The 17,555-nt window shown below is 34.8% G+C and overlaps 2 protein-coding genes across 4 annotated transcripts; one reads left to right on the forward strand and one right to left on the reverse strand.

Annotated features, from left to right (window-relative positions):
* Positions 1 to 1,862: 1,862 nt before the first annotated feature.
* LOC123218466 (homeobox-DDT domain protein RLT1) lies at positions 1,863 to 13,734 on the forward strand. 3 transcript variants are annotated; one of them, XR_006502701.1, is made up of 19 exons: positions 1,863 to 2,244; positions 2,669 to 3,130; positions 3,393 to 3,472; positions 4,289 to 4,654; positions 4,778 to 4,876; positions 4,961 to 5,125; positions 5,229 to 5,451; positions 6,354 to 6,454; positions 7,108 to 7,194; positions 7,270 to 7,419; positions 7,512 to 7,667; positions 8,518 to 8,727; positions 8,804 to 9,475; positions 9,595 to 10,155; positions 10,587 to 11,213; positions 11,333 to 11,437; positions 12,220 to 12,462; positions 12,700 to 13,588; positions 13,641 to 13,734. XR_006502701.1 is itself a non-coding variant. In XM_044639926.1 (18 exons), exons 1-18 carry the CDS (start codon positions 2,094 to 2,096, stop codon positions 13,429 to 13,431), a joined length of 5,193 nt encoding a protein of 1,730 aa, XP_044495861.1. In that variant the 5' UTR covers positions 1,863 to 2,093; the 3' UTR covers positions 13,432 to 13,683. The 3 variants fall into 3 exon arrangements, 1 of the variants encoding a protein (XP_044495861.1); XR_006502700.1 differs by having other exon boundaries at positions 1,864 to 2,244; positions 3,390 to 3,472; XM_044639926.1 differs by having other exon boundaries at positions 3,390 to 3,472; positions 12,700 to 13,683.
* A 598-nt stretch (positions 13,735 to 14,332) lies between these two features.
* Positions 14,333 to 16,537, reverse strand: LOC123219391 (dnaJ protein homolog 1-like). Its single transcript, XM_044641337.1, has 3 exons — positions 16,161 to 16,537; positions 15,463 to 15,887; positions 14,333 to 14,918 (listed from the first exon to the last, which is right to left on the reverse strand). Exons 1-3 carry the CDS (start codon positions 16,323 to 16,325, stop codon positions 14,480 to 14,482), a joined length of 1,029 nt encoding a protein of 342 aa, XP_044497272.1. The 5' UTR covers positions 16,326 to 16,537; the 3' UTR covers positions 14,333 to 14,479.
* Between the last annotated feature and the right edge of the window lie 1,018 nt (positions 16,538 to 17,555).

Genomic DNA, 17,555 nt, shown 5'->3' on the forward strand with positions numbered 1-17,555 from the left:
CTAATCGCCACACATTTTTTACATTTGTTCCGTAAATTACCATAACTATTGGCCTCCATCTTAGGTTTCAATGAAGGGTTATTGTGGAGTAAGGTAAATTATTATAATTTTGCTCAAAATATCGTCTGAGAAGATTTAAATATTTATTCTTCAGTTTGAAATCTCAATATTTTGTTGCCAAAGCTTTCCTTTGTGGACATTAACTCATTTAAGTTTCTAACAAAATCCTTCTTGCATTCAGACTTGTGGAATTACACATAGTGACTAGAACAAGTGGTTTGCCAATTAATGCCTTGTATTCCACATCTTGCGCAGCTTGCATTTGACGACTTGATCTTGGCCCTTCAATGAATCAATTGTCGTCAACGCTTAAAGATAAAAAACGACTAGTCAACTATTCATTCATAACCACGGAAGACTAATTGGTGGAAAGATGAGTCCTCCTTACAAAGCAAGTTAGACTTAGACTTATTCCTAACGGTAGTTTATTTCCTCAAGTAAGAACAAGAATCATAAATAACCTTCCATTTTATTCAATTTAAAACAATTTATATTTTATTAATTATAATAAATTCATATGACTTTTTCAATTTTATTTTATGTCTAGTTAATATTTTGTTTGGTTAAGGTTTTTTAATGTCTTTCTTTGACCTTGCTTCTTTTCTGGGTTAGCATCTTTGGCTGGAAAACTTTTGAACCCTAATATATGGCAAAAGAACAATGTCCCCCTTGGCTTCGAAACACCCAATATTTGAGGATAGAGTCAAACAGAGTTTATTTGAGCTCGAAAATAAGCTTGAAATGAATTCGTCTTAAGCAAACACAAGCTTAAGCTCGAATTTGAGCGTTAAATATTTTTAAGTTCGAACTTGAAGAATGTTTAGCTTGCATAAGCTTGAAAATATTTGATACGAATTAATTAAAATAATATTGTTTTAATTAATACGTATCAAAATGACTTTTTTTTTTAAATTTTTTTTATCTGATTATGGTACTAAGTTTAGTTTAAAAGCTCATTTTGACTTGAACTTTGAGCCAAACTCTCGTCAAATGAATTGAGCTTGAAAAACTTTAAGACGAGCTTCACTTTAATCAAATCAAATTAAATTCGAATTCAAGTTTGATTTAATTCAAATTTACCTTACTAATATTATCTCAATTTCTTAATTTTAAGAATTAAACCTTAATGGTTAATTTGATATTTATATCAATTTATAATATTAGATTAGATCTTGTGTCTTTATAATGTTTCACATGTGAAGTGAATTGACAATATTGTCATTTCGTAGTTAAGTTTTCACCATTGAATCTAAAAATAGGGTAATATTGGGTGTTTATGAAATCTAGGGGAACATTGTAATGTCAAGATAGGTTGGGGATCAAGGGAATTTTACCAAACCAGGCCATTGAATTTGGGCCCCGCAAAAAAAAAATTGCACAAACTGGAAAGCTGAACGCAATCGGCGCACCCGAAGATCCCCGAAGGCGCAAAGCACAGAGGAACAACTCGAACTCATTAAGAACCCAAATGCAACCACCAATAAAAACGTTTTAATTTTTCGAAAAAGAACAAGAACCGAAAAAGAAAATAAAAACAAAAGAAAATCGAAAAAGAAAAACGATCAAAGAACCTTTTGTTTTGACACACAGCACAAACACACACCATTCAATAAAAACAAAAGAAAAACAAAATCAAATAAGATTAAGAAAACCAAAATTTAAAAAAAAAAAAAATGGAATGTGTTTACTGTTGTTCTGTTCCTGATTTTGCTTTTTACTATTTTCACTTTGTTTTTTCATTATTATTATTATTATTAACTTCAATATTAAATTTTAAGTTTATTATTCTTCTTCTCTCGTCTCAATCTCTCTTTCTCTTATCGTCTCTTTTTATTCTCACATTCGTAGTGTTTTTATTATTTTTATTTTTATTATTATTCTTTGTTATTTCTTTTCCGCCTTTCTTCTTTTCTTCACTCGTCTCACGAGATGTCGTTTTTAGAGATTTTTTAAAAAGGCACCAAAATATATTAATTCGTTCTCTCTTCGGAGAACCCTAGATTTTGTTTCTGAAGTCTTGATCTGCTTCGTCAATGGAGGCCGATTCGGATGTGGAGAATCAGAATAAGAGTAATGAAAGTAAGAAAATTGCTGGTAATCTTTCCAATGATGGTCAACAGAGCAAGCCCAAACGCCAGATGAAGACTCCCTTTCAACTCGAAACCTTAGAGAAGGCCTATGCTTGTCCGTACATATCTTTTCTGTTTTTATTTTTTCTTTAAAATTTCATTTCTGTATGTGGATGTTTTGAGTTTTGTTTGCTCTAATTTGCTGTTTTTTTTTTTTTTTTGTTTTTATGTCGATGATTTGATTGGTAGAGATGCATATATGTAGTTGTTTATGTGGATATATATATATGTTCAAAATTTGTTTGATTTCTTTGTTCAGTTTGTGATTTTTGTGTTTTCTTGTTGATTTGGTTGGTATGTATTGAATATATTTTTTTATTTATTGCTTTAATGTGCTTATGTCTGTTGATTTGAAAAAAAAATTCTAGTTTTTTTATTTATTTGCATATTTTTGTTCTATAATATCTGTTTATATTGAATTTTTCTTAAATTGCTGACTTAATTTGTGGATTTCTTGTTATTTTGATTGTATGATTTAGTGGAGACATACCCATCGGAGGCAATGCGAGCCCAGCTATCTGAAAAATTAGGCTTGTCTGATCGGCAGCTGCAGATGTGGTTTTGCCACAGAAGGTTGAAGGATAAAAAGGAAAAAGAGAATCCATCCAAAAAAATGAAAAAAAATGTGGCTGCCATAATGCCAGAGTCTCCTCTAGATGAGTTTAGGGCTGGGACTGAGCCTGGGAGTGATTATGGGTCTGGCTCGGGGTCTGGCTCAAGTCCATATATGGTGGAGCTGAGGAATGCAGCAGGGTCTTCTCAGGCTTTAATGGATGATGTACCGATAGTGAGGAGGTCTTTTGAGTCACAGCAGTCAATAATGGAGCTTAGAGCAATTGCCTGTGTGGAGGCACAGTTAGGAGAGCCATTGAGAGAGGATGGGCCAATACTTGGAATGGAGTTTGATCCCTTGCCGCCTGATGCATTTGGAGCGCCAATAGGTATGGGTGTAAGCTCTGATTTTACTTGTCAGTATTAGAAATTTGATATCCTGTACTGAAGATTGTTAATGCAAGTGTATCTTGATATAATGGGGTTTGGAAAGCATATGGGGAATACCGTTGGGTGTCCCTTGGTGTTGTCTACTATTTTCTGTGTTTAGTCAGTATGTTCAACGACATATGTTGCTGCACCATGTTTTTCTCATTTTATTGCCTATGCAAATGCTTTTCCTGCTAACTTTTTATATCACATGTTCAGCAGCTAGTGCTGATCAGCAGAAGCGGTCTGGACATTCTTATGAAGGCAAAATATATGAGCGACATGAGACCAAATCAAGCAAGGTTGGTTTCTCAAATTCTTTCTTTTTAGAAAATTTTGTTATAAGTGGTGTATTTGGTATGCATTATTAATGTCAAGATTTGGGTTGTTGCAATATGGTTAAGATGCTTGATGTCCATTGAAGTTCTAAGTGTAGGTCTATTGTATGAGTCCATCAGTGACAACCTGATGATAATAAAAAAAACATATGTCTTTAAATTATTATCAATCAAGTGGTCATTAAATTTGTTTCTATGGCCCTCTAAATTTTAAGGTTGGTTTTTCTCAGTCAATTATTACTTTGGCAACCAAGGTAGCTCTTGCTTGTTTGCAATTACAATTTCTTTGGCTTTACATCGAGGTTCAGTTTTTTATTATCTTTTCACTTCAAACATTAGAAGCCATCTTGTGCTGATAGTATTGTTAGGAAAAAGACATATCAGTTCTAGGTAAAAGAGGCATTTGTGGTTTTGCCAGTAAAGTTCTGAATCCATCTTTGGCTTACTACAATTTTGTGGTTGTGACTTCAAATTTTGTTGATTATGGGGATCAGAAACAGCAATTTTGTCTTAATACATCTGATGGGGAATGTAGTTTGCTTGTGTTTATCATTTTTTTCCTCTTTTTTTTTTTTTTTTTACCGTTGCAAGATTACTTGTTCCTTATGCATTGACAGACATCTGAAAGAAATTGAAGTTTCAATAATTTTACTTCAGATAACATGCCCTGGTTGCATTATTTTTTTGAGTCAGTAGTCATTCTTGTGATTTTGGATTTAAAAATAAATTTACTTGATTTATTTAAATTCATTTAATGAATTTTTGTGGATTTAATCCCAGGCCACAAGGGCTCTCCATGATTATCAATCTCTCCAAGACCAGCCTTATTTTCATGGTTCACCAGTTGATGCTGCAAGGGCTAGAGCATTGTTTACGCATGGACATGAACCTTTGTCCAGAGTTCCTGGTATCCAAGGCCATGCATCTCGTGTTCGTGTTATGTCTCAGCAAGAGAAGCCAGGACATGTTTTTTCATCTCCTAATGTGGGTGAAGACTCTGTCCCACAAAGAGAATCCTCTTCAAACAATAGGATAACTGCTCAGTCTGTTGCTAACCCCATTTTTGGAACTGAAGATCATTATGTATTGTCTGATGGCCAAACCTTCCATAATGATACTGAGCTACGGGTGGACAGGAAACGCAAGGTATTCCTTAGTGATTAACTGTTACACTACAGTCTTCACTGTGCAATAGTGTACTTACATGTTCTTTCTTTTTCCTTTCTTAAATTTTGTTGGTTTAGTAATTTTATGGTTGCCTCATTGCAGAGTTTGCAAATTGATGAAGCTAGAATGGGAAGGGAAGCTGAAGTTCATGAGATTCGGATACGGAAAGAGCTTGAGAGACAAGATAATCTGAGGCGAAAGGTTTGATTTTATAAATCTTGATGTTTTATGTCCAGGAAAACAATAATTATATTTATAATTGTATTTTCTACTTTGTACTTTTAGAGTGAAGAACGAATGAGGAAAGAAATGGAGAAGCATGAGCGTGAAAGACGGAAGGAAGAAGAAAGATTAATGCGTGAAAAGCAGCGAGAAGAAGAGAGATCCTTGCGTGAACAAAAACGTGAAATTGAACGAAGGGAAAAGTTTTTACAGAAGGAATACTTAAGAGTATGACTGCGGGCCTCTGAATAGTTTCTGTTATCTCACTAATATCATCTTGATTTTAAGGATAAACAATAAAGCTCTCTCTCTTTGTGGTCTTGTGCTATAGGCTGAAAAGAGGAGGCTAAGGGAAGAACTTCGCATAGAAAAACAGGCAGCAAAACGTAAAGTTGCCATTGAGAAAGCTACTGCCCGCAAAATGGCAAAAGAGTCTATGGATCTTATTGAGGATGAGCAATTGGAACTCATGGATTTGGCTGCTGCAAGCAAGGGATTATCCTCAATAATTCATCTTGATCTTGATGCTTTACAAAACCTTGACTCATTCAGAGGTATGTTTTGCTTGATATACTTCTCTATCTATTTTTAATAAAAAAATTTATACATGTACCTGATTGTTTTCTTCTATCTTTTTCTGGTTGAGTTGTTTCTTCCACCCCTTTCTGAAAACTTGAAAATCACACCTAAACAAATTATAATTTTTAAGCATTGTATCAAACCCTCAAATATTTCTGAAGATAAGGATTGGCTAAAGAAGTGGATGGTTGACTTGTTCCTTGTATCCCTTCTGAGAACTTGTAAAACCCACCTGAACAAATTATAAATTTTTAAACACCATATCAATTCCTGAAATACGTCAGAAGGGTGGGCTGAAGATGTGGAGTATGATTGTCTGAGAATTTCATTCATTTAAAATTTTTTTTAGGAATTTTCTTCTCATTTCCCTGAACACTTGCTAAAGAGACTCAATTCCAGAGTTGCTTTCACTTACTAAAATCTTCCATATGCTAGATAAATTTGCATTGCCTCCTTTTATAGAAAACAGTGCAGATCTCTCTTAATTTATGTCTTTTCACAGATTTTTTTTTTGGAGTAGCTTTTTGTAATTAAATCAATAGGCACTTTCTGAACTTTGCACAGGTTAGTTGCACAGCTGCCGAAATTCTAGTTTTAAGTCCCTCTTGAATATATGTCCGTTCACAATGAATCTTGAATTTGTAGATTCAAGCTACGGGCCCTGAAAGATTGCTAAAAATTGATGTTTTATCTTCATAACTATGACAGGAAATCTTCTCCATTATTAGTTCCTTCATCTTTCTGGTTGGAGTTTAAATCCATTCAGTGTCTTTGCAAATGTGTGATGTGGTTTCTTTTACTTTCTTTTGCATTAGATATGATAGCATCTTTCTGTCTCTTGGTTAATTTTAACTGTAATCAAATATTTCTGCTTTAGATTCTCTAAGTGTATTCCCACCCAAGTCTGTGCAACTCAAACGACCATTTGCAGTTCAGCCATGGAGTGATTCAGAGGAGAATATCGGAAATCTTCTCATGGTATGACATAATATTATTTTTCTTTTCCATTTTGTACTTCTACTTCCTTCTGTATTGTCTTGGAGGAATTGAGACTGTATTCAGGGAAAAATTTATACAGAACAGAACTCATTACTGTTTGGACCTTTTTATGAGATGAATTTTTGCAATCTTGTCTTGTGCCTGTTTCCACCAGCTCCTATTTTTCTTATGTGTGTTTGGCTTAATTTGGTGAGAATGTGAAACCATTAAGTAGCATTTGGCTTTGGAGCTTTAACTGTAGTTTTAATAGGTGGACATGGAGTAGGTCCTAGGTTTAACCTTACCAGGAAAAAGTAAATTAACAAATAAAATTATGTTGAATTTCTACTGTTCTTTGTATTGCTTATGTATTAATCATCATGATACCTTTCCGATATCCATTATATCTGGAAAATTTTTAGCATTACAGATCTTCCTTAGTGGTAGGTTTAAATTCTCTGAAAATTTTGTGCCTATTAAGTTATGATTATGTTTCACACATTTCTATTTTTAAAGCAAATTTGTATATCTAAATTGATAATGAGCCCTTTATCTGTTAGCGTTCCCTTCATCAAATTTCTAGCTTTGAACAATGGTCTCCCCTTTTATTGCCTTTATATTTAAGCTTTCAACTCTGTGGTTGTCTTTTTCAGGTTTGGAGATTTATTATCACCTTTGCTGATGTTCTTGGGCTGTGGCCTTTTACTTTGGATGAGTTTGTGCAAGCTTTTCACGATTATGTGAGTTTCTTGGACTTTTTCCTTTCTTTTTTATGCAATATCTTTTTCTTGCTAATCTTGCTATTTTGATTTCAGGATTCAAGGTTGTTGGGTGAGATACATGTTGCTCTTCTCAAATCAATAATAAAAGATATTGAAGATGTTGCCAGGACTCCTACTGGAATGGGAATAAGTCAATATTGTGCGGCTAATCCTGAAGGTGGACATCCACGAATCATTGAAGGGGTAACCTACCTCCTGGCTCCATTTCACAAATATGTATTCAATGGTTTATTTTACATTTTTGGGAACCTTTTTTGATATTTTCATTGTATTAGGCTTATTCTTGGGGCTTTGATATACGCCATTGGCAGCGACACTTAAATCCATTAACTTGGCCAGAAATATTTCGGCAGTTAGCATTGTCTGCTGGATTTGGTCCACAGTTGAAGAAAAGAAGTAATTCATGGACCAGCTTGGGTGAAAACTATGAGGTTAATATTTTTCATTTCAATAAAACTATGTACACTTATAATAAGTACCAATTTAGATATCAATGATAATGTGTTACCATGTAATTGGGTGATTTTGTATTAAAAATAAAGTAACATCCAATCACATGATGACATATCATCGGTACACAAATTGGTACTTATTATAAGTGCACATAGTCTTACTCTTTCCATTTTTGCGCTTATTTTGTTTCATGTGTTCATTATTGCACTTTCTATTGTGTTCATCATTGCGGTGTTGAGGTAATTTAGTATCACTTGAAACCTAGTTGTATGAAAACATGGAGAAAATAACTATGATGCTTCTGATTGTCTCCAAGAAGATTGCTTAGTTGTTTAAGCTTTCTAAGGGGAGCAACAGGTGTAGGTATCGACTGTATACCAAACTTTGTGGGATATCATATAATTCATGTTTGCAAGGTACTAAAATAAACCAAAAGGAGTATGTTAAATGAATGTGTTGTGTCACTTGTGATTGTTGTTGGAAAGCTGTATTTCAATCTGCTTTTTGCTAAAGAGTGTTGGTTTGTATTCTGAATATTTAGAATCTGATAGTCCAGGTGTGGATTCTCCATTGGCATGTTGATATGCAAAATAATGATAAAAGTGGAGGAAACCCTTTTTACATGGCGGTTTCCAATAAACCACGTGTTGATGCAATAGCTTAAGTATGATCATTCTATGATAGATTTCGAGGCTTTTGTTATGTATAGGAGGTTATCAGAAAGATTTGTGTCTGAATTGTTTTCTTCACCAATTTGGTATATGTGGGTAGTTACTTTCTATTCTTGTTTATCTGATTAGAAACTTGTGTTTGTACTTGGGATTTCAGGGTAAAGGTTGTGAAGATATAGTTTCTACTATTCGTAGTGGTTCAGCTGCTGAAAATGCATTTGCATGGATGCGAGAAAAAGGTCTATTAGTTCCACGAAGATCTAGGCATAAATTGACTCCTGGAACTGTCAAATTTGCTGCTTTCCATGTTCTTTCACTTGAAGGAAGCAAGGGATTAACTGTGCTAGAACTTGCTTACAAGATTCAGGTGAGTTAGATAATTGTCAAAACTAATTAGCCTTATGCTTTTTGGGCCTTTCCTGATTTAAGTTCTTTTCTCTAAGAAATCTGGACTCCGTGACCTAACAACAAGCAAGACACCAGAGGCATCGATTTCTGTTGCTTTGACAAGGGATACAAAGCTTTTTGAAAGAATAGCTCCTTCAACATATTGTGTACGGCCTGCTTTTAGGAAGGATCCTGCCGATGCTGAGGCAATACTTGCAGCAGCTAGAAAGAAAATTCGGATATTTGAAAATGGGTTTTTAGGTGCAGAAGATGCTGATGATGTTGAAAGAGATGATGACTCGGACTGTGATGTTGATGAGGATCCCGAAGTCGAAGATTTGGCTACTCCGTCAACTGCAAACAAGATTGTTGACCATTATGATGAAGCAAAAGCTTGTTCAGGGAGTGGAAAAGACAATATTTGCAATGATGTTGCTCTGAATGTGCAAAATGAGGTTGACAAGGATTTTTCATCTTTCTCAGTGAATGGTTCCAAGGATGCAAGCTGTCCTAGTACCACTGCACACCATGTAGGTGGTGAAGACTTTGGGGCTAGTAATCTCAATCAAGAAAATGTTGAAATTGATGAAAGCAAACCTGGTGAATCATGGATTCAAGGACTCACAGAGGGTGATTACTCTCATCTCAGTGTTGAGGAGCGACTTAATGCCCTTGTTGCCTTAATAGGTTTAGCAAATGAAGGAAACTCTATTCGAGCTGTTCTTGAGGTAAACTTCCATTTCAATTAGCAATTGATCTGATCTGTTAATTTGTCTTTTCCCTGGTAATATTATTACTATTTTTCCGTCATTTTATCTGTTTTAAATTTGATTTGGGGGGTCTTCAGGATCGCTTGGAAGGTGCAAATGCTCTTAAAAAGCAAATGTGGGCGGAGGCACAAGTAGATAAAAGTCGTCTGAAAGAAGATATTATGAGTAAATTAGATGTTGCTACCTCCATGGGGGGCAAAGGGGAAACACAACCAGGTAGTTTTGCAGTTGAGGACGGCCAAAGTCCCTTGCCTGTAACTGTTGACAATAAGAACGAGGCATCTCCAAACCTTGCAGAAGATCAAAAACCCTTGCTTGGTTCGCAAGGTATTCAGAATAATCTTAATGATTTTCCTACTGAGGGGACTTTACCTGTTCAAGATCTTTCTACAGGTCTGGATAACCTTGCAACTCAGCAACATGGATATACTTCAAAAAGATCACGCTCACAGTTGAAGGCTTATATTGCACACGTAGCAGAAGAAATGTATGTGTACCGATCCTTGCCTCTTGGTCAAGATCGACGACGCAACCGATACTGGCAGTTTGTTGCATCTGCTTCTAGAAATGATCCTTGTTCTGGCAGAATTTTTGTTGAATTGCATGATGGAAATTGGAGGCTCATTGATACGGAAGAGGTAATTTATATGCAACTGTATTAAGAGCCTGGAGGATATATGTTATATTGATTTACTGCTGAATCTATGGCTTGGTCTCTATCTAATTACGTGGTGCAATTAAATTTATCAGTCAGCACTAGTTCAGACAATAATTGTTGGAATGAAGTGATTTATTTCCTTTTTATCTAAATATTGCGCAACTCCTATCTAAAATTATTATAAAAGGGACCAAATTTTTAAGGTTTTGGTCCTGCTTTCTAAAGATCAACCTTGTATATTCTTTTTAATTTGTCTCTGGACACTTAATTTTTCCTGAATGTCAATGTTGCCATTTAAAAAGATGTGTTGGTATTTTACTAATTAAGCTCCTGGCAGAGAATGTTTCAATGTTGTTGATGATGCTTGCTTCACATGTCTAATGCTATCCTGTATTAATTCATTCTGTGTAGGCTTTTGATGCTCTGCTGACTTCTTTGGATTCACGAGGAATCAGAGAATCTCATCTGCGCATAATGTTGCAAAAGATTGAGACATCCTTCAAAGAAAATGTTAGAAGGAACTTGCAGTATGACATTCCCCTAGGTGGTGGAACCACCATTAAAAATGAAACCACTGAAATGGATGTTGATTCTGAGTTTATGAGTTCAGACAGTCCTCAGAGTGCTGTTTGTGGTTTAAGTTCTGATTCAAAAGAAACATCATCTTCATTCAGAATCGAGCTGGGGAGAAATGAGATTGAGAAGAAAGCTGCCTTGGAAAGGTACCAAGATTTTCAGCAGTGGATGTGGAAAGAATGTTTTAATTCACTACCGCTATATGCTACAAAAATTGGGAAGCCAAGATGCAAACAGTTGCTGGCTATTTGTGATGGTTGTCTTGATTCCTATCTTTCTGAGGATACTCATTGCCCATCTTGCCACCAGTCATTTGGTGCAGTTGATCACAATTCTAAATTTTCAGAACATGTTGGTCAATGTGAAGAAAAAAGCAAGCTAGGGCAAGGGTATATGCATATTTTTCACTCTTCTCTTCCGCTTGGAATTAGATTGCTTAAGGCCCTGTTTTCCGTAATTGAGGTGAGGAACAAACCTTTTTGTTTGATGTATTTACGTGAATTTTCATTTCCTTACATTCTGTTTTCAAGTGTTCATAGTTCTGCCAGACCTGTACATAATCTGTGTTTACTAATCGGCAGGTCTATGTGCCGTCAGAAGCTTGGGAATCATTTTGGACAGAAGAAAGTCGAGAGACTTTAGCAAGCAAGTTGAGCATTTCATCATTGGCAGACGAAGTCCTACAGGTTTGCATGTTTTCAGTTCTATCCAATTGCTGAAACTTTTGGCTATATTCTTGTAGTATGTCTTAAGTTTCTTGTTTCTTCTGCATAATAAAATTCTGATGCCCCGTCAAATTTTCATATTTTAGATACCCTTTTTGCTGTTTCTATTGGTGATGCGTTCTCTTGTTGTCATTGTATTTTCCACCAGTGCATACTGCCTTCTTATATATGTTTCCTATTATCAGCTCAACTGAATGTGGAAAAAAGTCGATGCAAATAAGAGTTATAACATTAAATATTGATGCCTAGTCAAAGTTTCATTATTTAGATACCATTTTTGCTGCTTCTACTGGTGATGCATTCTTTTGTTATTGAATTTACCACCACTGCATACTGTCTTCTTATACTTGTTTGCATTTATATACTCATCTGATTGTCGAAAAAAGTTCATACAACTAAGACTTGATGATATTTTCTTTTATTATACACTATTTCTATGGGTGATTTTTTGTCTCTCTATCTGGTTCCCTTATTTGGTTGAGAAAGGAGATGAAAATAGTGATGGCCATGGGATAGAATCAGATTTCTTGCTTTTCTTAGGCTGGGAAGATTCTGTCATTATCTTGTATATATTTGTTACCCCTAATATGGTTCTGCTCTCTTGGTTGATATCTGGTCCAGTGATGCAGTTATCTTGACCATACATCTGATATGATTCAACGTAGATATAAAGTCTGCTCATCTTGCTAATTTGTTGTAGGCCAGCATTTTACATTATGGTCTAATACCCATAATTTATGTAGATATTGACTTTATGTGAGAGTGGCATAAAGCGACAGTATTTATCATCCAACTTTGAGACAACAAAAGAATTATTGGGCTCCACTGTTCTATCTGCTGATGCTGGGTCAGTTCCTATTCTTCCGTGGGTACCAAAAACCACTGCAGCTGTTGCTCTGAGACTTTTAGACCTTGATGCGTCAATTATGTACGTAAAGCCAGAGAAAGCTGAACCCTTGGAGGATAAAGAAGTCAAAGAATATGTAGTGAGTTACTTTTCCCTTTTTCCTATTTCTTATTGTGCGCTTGTATAAATATGCATTGAGAATGTATGCTTTTTGAAACTGCACAGCCCTAAGTATAGAACATTGAAGGTATTTCTATTGTGGTTCTAGAAATTGTTCAATGTGTGGTCAAAATCCCTCTTGATTATATGATATTGCTACTATCTATGATCTTACTGTTGAACAAATTATCAGCTATGGTATTTTCTGCTTATGCAGAAGCTGCCTGCTAGATATTTAACTCTCAAGAATAAAGTGGTTGACTTGAAAGATCTGGACCAAGATGGAAATATGAAAGAAGGGAATTATGCTAATCTGACTAGAAAACGTAAAACCATCAAGCGCGGGAAAAAGCGTTTTGACCAAGGTTGGGGTAGAAAGTATCAGAGAAAAGCTCCTGGTATGAGTAGTAACCCTGGCAGGCGAAATGCAAGGGAAAATGAGAATCTAAGTAGACAGAAACAGCAGGTAGTAAAAACAAATGGTCAGATAGGTGGAAGGGGTCGCCGAACAGCTAGAAAGAGAGCAGAAAGGAGATTGGAGAATGAGACACTTCAGAGCCAAATGGGTGCCAAGAACAGTCGAGAATTATTCAGAAACTTGGATGAGGATGATTGGGGTGTTCGAAAGGTGGAGATGATAAGTATGGGAGATGCTGAGAACAGCAACAGTGCGGAAGCTGTAGACTCTGATGACAATGCCCAAGCAGAAGAATATGATCAAAGAAATTGGGAGCTTGGTTTTAATGGTGCCCCTAATGGTTGGAATAGAGATATGATGGAAGCAAGTGATGAGGATGCCGATGTGTCTGGAGATGATCGTGGCATTGAAGAGGTAGGGGATGAAGATTCAGAGGGAGACATGGATTTAAGTGAAGCCTCTGATCAAATGGGAATCGATGATGGTGATGGTGAAGGTGGGGATTCTCCAGTGTCAGAATATAGTGATTGATACTGCAAAGCTGCAAAATATTTTTGATATTGTAGCTTCACTAGCGATTTGAATTTGTGTATAAGAGAACAAAAGTTATTTGACCCCTTCTTTCAGTTAATGGGGAGTTAGATGTAACTAATTAGATTGGCATTGTTATTCATGTAATTGAGGAAGTTTTCTCTTATTTTGATCAATACTAGGTTCATTTTGATCAATACTTCTTTCAGTTACTGTAAGTTAGCCAGCAGCAATCTGCTCTTTTTCCATTTATTTCTATGAACTTTTCTCTTATTTTGATCAATACTAGGTTCATTTTCGTCACAATTTTCCCAGTACTTATTCTTTTCCCAGGTATCAAAAGTAGGATTGGATTCGAATTGAATCAAGTTTAAATTTGTTTAGACTTGAGTTTAATGTAATTTGAGAGCAGTTGCTGAACCCCCTTCAAAATTGTTTGAATTTGGTTTGTTTGAGAGAAACCAAACAGTGAGCTTAGTTCAAATTAGAGTTGTGAGTTTTGAACTCTATTTGACACTGTAATTCAATAAAAAATAATTTAAATAATTTAATTTAATTTATTCATTTAAATTTTTTTGAGTTTACAAATTCCACAAACCGGATTACCTTCAAACCCAATAACATGTAGAAGGTCAAATTGAAGTTCAAATTTGTTTGAGCAAAGTTTGCTTTAGATTTATTCGAACCAAATTCATTTTCAAACTTATTCAAACTGAAAGGAATTAAAAGGGAAACAGCTATAATAAAATAAAGGATAAAACAATTTCACCTTTTTTGGTAATCTAATATTGGCAATCCTTTTTTCCATTTTCATTTTGTATTACATTTTTACTAATGATCTCTGTATCTACAATCTCATAAACGCCAATACAACTGCCTGCCTGATTTTTTTCTCAGCCGGTAAAATCAACTAAGGCATTATTATTTTTCCCAATCAATGTATTGGTTAAACCATACAACACAAGCTAACAATACATCACAGCAATCTCAAAAACCATATTCACAATATCTTGCTACCACATTGAGCATTTTTCACTTCAGTCCAAGTTTACGGAGCCAGAAGTTTCTTGATACCGGTTTTCTGGTCAGCAGTTAACCTGGCCGGAAATTTGATGTTGAACTTAATTCTCAGGTTGCCCTTCCTTGAGGGTTCTTTGGGCAGGGGCATACCTTCGTTTGGAACCACCTCTTCATAGGTGGGATGAATGACAATGGTGATTGGAATGGTAAGGTTCCTTCCATCCAAGGCTGTGAGACGAACTGTGTAGCCCGTCAGTGCTTCTGCAAGAGATATCCTTTGTGTGACTACCAGATCATTGCCTTCCCGGGTAAACGTGCTATGAGGTTTTTCATCAATAATGAATACAAGATCTGCTGGAGTTAAATATGGTTGCTCGTTTCCTTTCTCAGGGAAGGTAATTTTCGTACCCTTTTTCCAGCCAGGCTTTATGTCAATAGTTAGAATCTCCTCTACTGGCATTGTCTTCCTGCATTACAAAGATACAATTTATAATATGCAGATTTGAAATGAATGATATGATAGAAAGAATCATGTACACCATAATGCTTTATAAAGTCACTTGACTAGATTTTGAGAAAAAAATACAATGCAAAAACCACAATCAGGAAATGTGAGTTTAGAGAAGCAAACCAATGCAACACCAGAAAACTTAGGAGCTCTTAAAACTCTAATCAATCTGGGATCTACAAAGAAAAAAGTAGACCAATGGAAGCATTTTCTCTATTTATAAACTCCAATTACTATAATTCAGGCTTCATTGATTCTAAAACCCCAGTGATGCACATTCAAATGAAGCTAACTGTTACTGCTTAAACAGAATGGTCTCAACCAATTATAGAAGTACCTGATAGAGAAATGGAATAAAAGGAAAATAGTCTCAAACTTTAACAACACTTTCATTTTCTACTGACAGCACCAATTGCAGAATTACACAATCATTAAGTTATTGTCCATTCTACTTACTAGGATAAGGAACAAGCATATTTGAGAAGTACCATGAGAAAACTTACCCGCTTGCATCAGCAATTTCTCTAGATATCTTCATCTTTTTGGTAGTCCCCTTATAAAGCTCCTCAAGGCTACAAGGCAGTTTATTCTCTATTGGCGGAGCCTTTCGAAGAGTCTGATTCATGGTAGGTCGACCCTCGCTGTAAGGAGTGAAGAAATCATCTCCAAACACTCGACCAAAACTCGACATTCCATGGCCACAGCCACCTCCTCCCATTCCTCCAAATGGGCTGGAAAACCCAAAAAACTCTGCAAAAATGTCATTGGCATTTCTGGGATTAAATCTGAACATTGTTGGACCATCCCCCGTTTGGAAGAAGGTGGCCCCGCCACCAGGGCCTCCTTCCCCTGGTGGTGGCATTTGCCCTTTTAGACCTTCTTCCCCATGTTGATCATACACTGCTCTTTTCTGAGAATCACTTAGAACCTACAAAAGCAACAATTAAATTACCATTTTGTTCTAAGAAAATACCCAGCATCACTAATGATAAGAAAACAAAAAAAAAAAAATAGTCTTGAATAAATCTAGTGGCCTAAATTATTGTTTCAGCTTTAACCCACAAATCAAAACATAAAGATTAATAGAACCCATTTAATAAAATGTAAAATTGATATCAGCAATGAAAACAATCACGAACTATGTATGTAGCCAAAGTAGAGCAAGAAACATAACTAAAAAGGAAAGAGATGAAGAGCTAACCTCATAGGCTTCAGAGATCTGCTTGAATTTAGCTTCGGCTTCCTTTTTGTTATTTGGGTTCTTATCGGGATGCCATTTCATGGCAAGCTTTCTATAAGCCTTCTTCAAATCATCATCCGTAGCATTCTTGTCAACCTGCAATATCTTATAATAATCCACACCCATAATAGCAGTTGCTCTCGGCTTCTTGTTATGTTAAAACTTGAAACTTGGAAGTTGGAAGCAAGAGTAATTGTAATATGCGAAACGTTGATGGTTCTGGCTTATTTTGTTTATGATGTTGGTGAAAGGGTCTGAGGAAAGTGTTTAGATTTGTTGAAGGAAGATAACAGGAAGGGCAGGATAAGTCTGGAAGATGTAAAGAACCAGAAGGGTGTGGAAGTTTCCAGTAATCTTTGAATATATTAATATAAGTTATTTTATTCATAATGTAAATTAAAATATATTATATTAATTATATATTTAAAAATATGTGTAAATGGCTATATTTTGTTTTTGACGAGTTTTTCTTGTTGGGGTTCTGAATTGAAGGGGAAACCATTTGATGCCACGCTCCACTAAACTGGATTTAAGTTGAATTAAGATTGAGTTTATATTAATTCGAATTTAACTTGGTTTAGGAGGGGCTCTTTTTCAAGACTAGTTTGTGTTTGGCTCCTTTGAGATCAGTCTAAATTGAATTTGAGTATAATAGCAAATCAAGATGAATATAAAATAATATTATTTTAACAAGTGTTTCTTAAAATATTATTATTTTATTTTATTTAAATTGAATTTCTCATAGGCCAAAGGACTATTTTCTACTCAAAATATCTTTTTATTTCAAATTTTCACTTTTTAATTTTAAAAATTTCATTTATTCACTCATAAATATATAAAGTTAACGAAACTTTAATTTTTTAAAATTTTTATTTATTTTTCCTCTCTAAACCCTAAAAACTAACAATTTCTCATATAAATCAAGTTTTAAAAAATAACATTTCCTTCTTAGGGTACGTTTGGTTGAGGGATTTTGTGATTACCTGGGTAATCTATTTTTTATTCCTTTATTTGGTTTGTCAGTAATAAAATATTACAGTAATCTTCTATTACCAATGCTGACGTGACAGGTAATATAAATTACCACCTTCACCTTAGGTGTTTAAAGATTACTGAGGTAATCTTGAGTTTATTATAATTATATTATTATTTATTAGTTTTTTGAGATAAAAATAAATTTATTTTTAATTAATATGATAAATCATATAAAAAATATTTAAAAATAATTATATTCAAGGGCATTTAAGTAAAATAATTTATTAGTAATCTTTTATTACCTTTAACCAAACACAATAATTATTTATACCTATCAAATTTTATCAAACATAGTAATCATTTATACTCAGTAATCTTCTA

The sequence above is a fragment of the Mangifera indica genome, chromosome 6, assembly GCF_011075055.1.
Source record: "Mangifera indica cultivar Alphonso chromosome 6, CATAS_Mindica_2.1, whole genome shotgun sequence".
In the NCBI taxonomy this organism is placed as follows: Eukaryota; Viridiplantae; Streptophyta; class Magnoliopsida; order Sapindales; family Anacardiaceae; genus Mangifera; species Mangifera indica.

Excerpts from the sequence above, each read along its gene's own strand:
- LOC123219391 (XM_044641337.1), bottom strand. The coding sequence starts at position 16,325 with ATGGGTGTGGATTATTATAAGATATTGCAGGTTGACAAGAATGCTACG. Across the intron at positions 15,888-16,160 it reads AGATCTCTGAAGCCTATGAG|GTTCTAAGTGATTCTCAGAA; the intron begins GTTAGCTCTTCA and ends TTGCTTTTGTAG. Across the intron at positions 14,919-15,462 it reads GAAATTGCTGATGCAAGCGG|GAAGACAATGCCAGTAGAGG; the intron begins GTAAGTTTTCTC and ends TTTGTAATGCAG.
- LOC123218466 (XM_044639926.1), top strand. The coding sequence starts at position 2,094 with ATGGAGGCCGATTCGGATGTGGAGAATCAGAATAAGAGTAATGAAAGT. Across the intron at positions 6,455-7,107 it reads ATATCGGAAATCTTCTCATG|GTTTGGAGATTTATTATCAC; the intron begins GTATGACATAAT and ends TGTCTTTTTCAG. Across the intron at positions 10,156-10,586 it reads GGCTCATTGATACGGAAGAG|GCTTTTGATGCTCTGCTGAC; the intron begins GTAATTTATATG and ends CATTCTGTGTAG.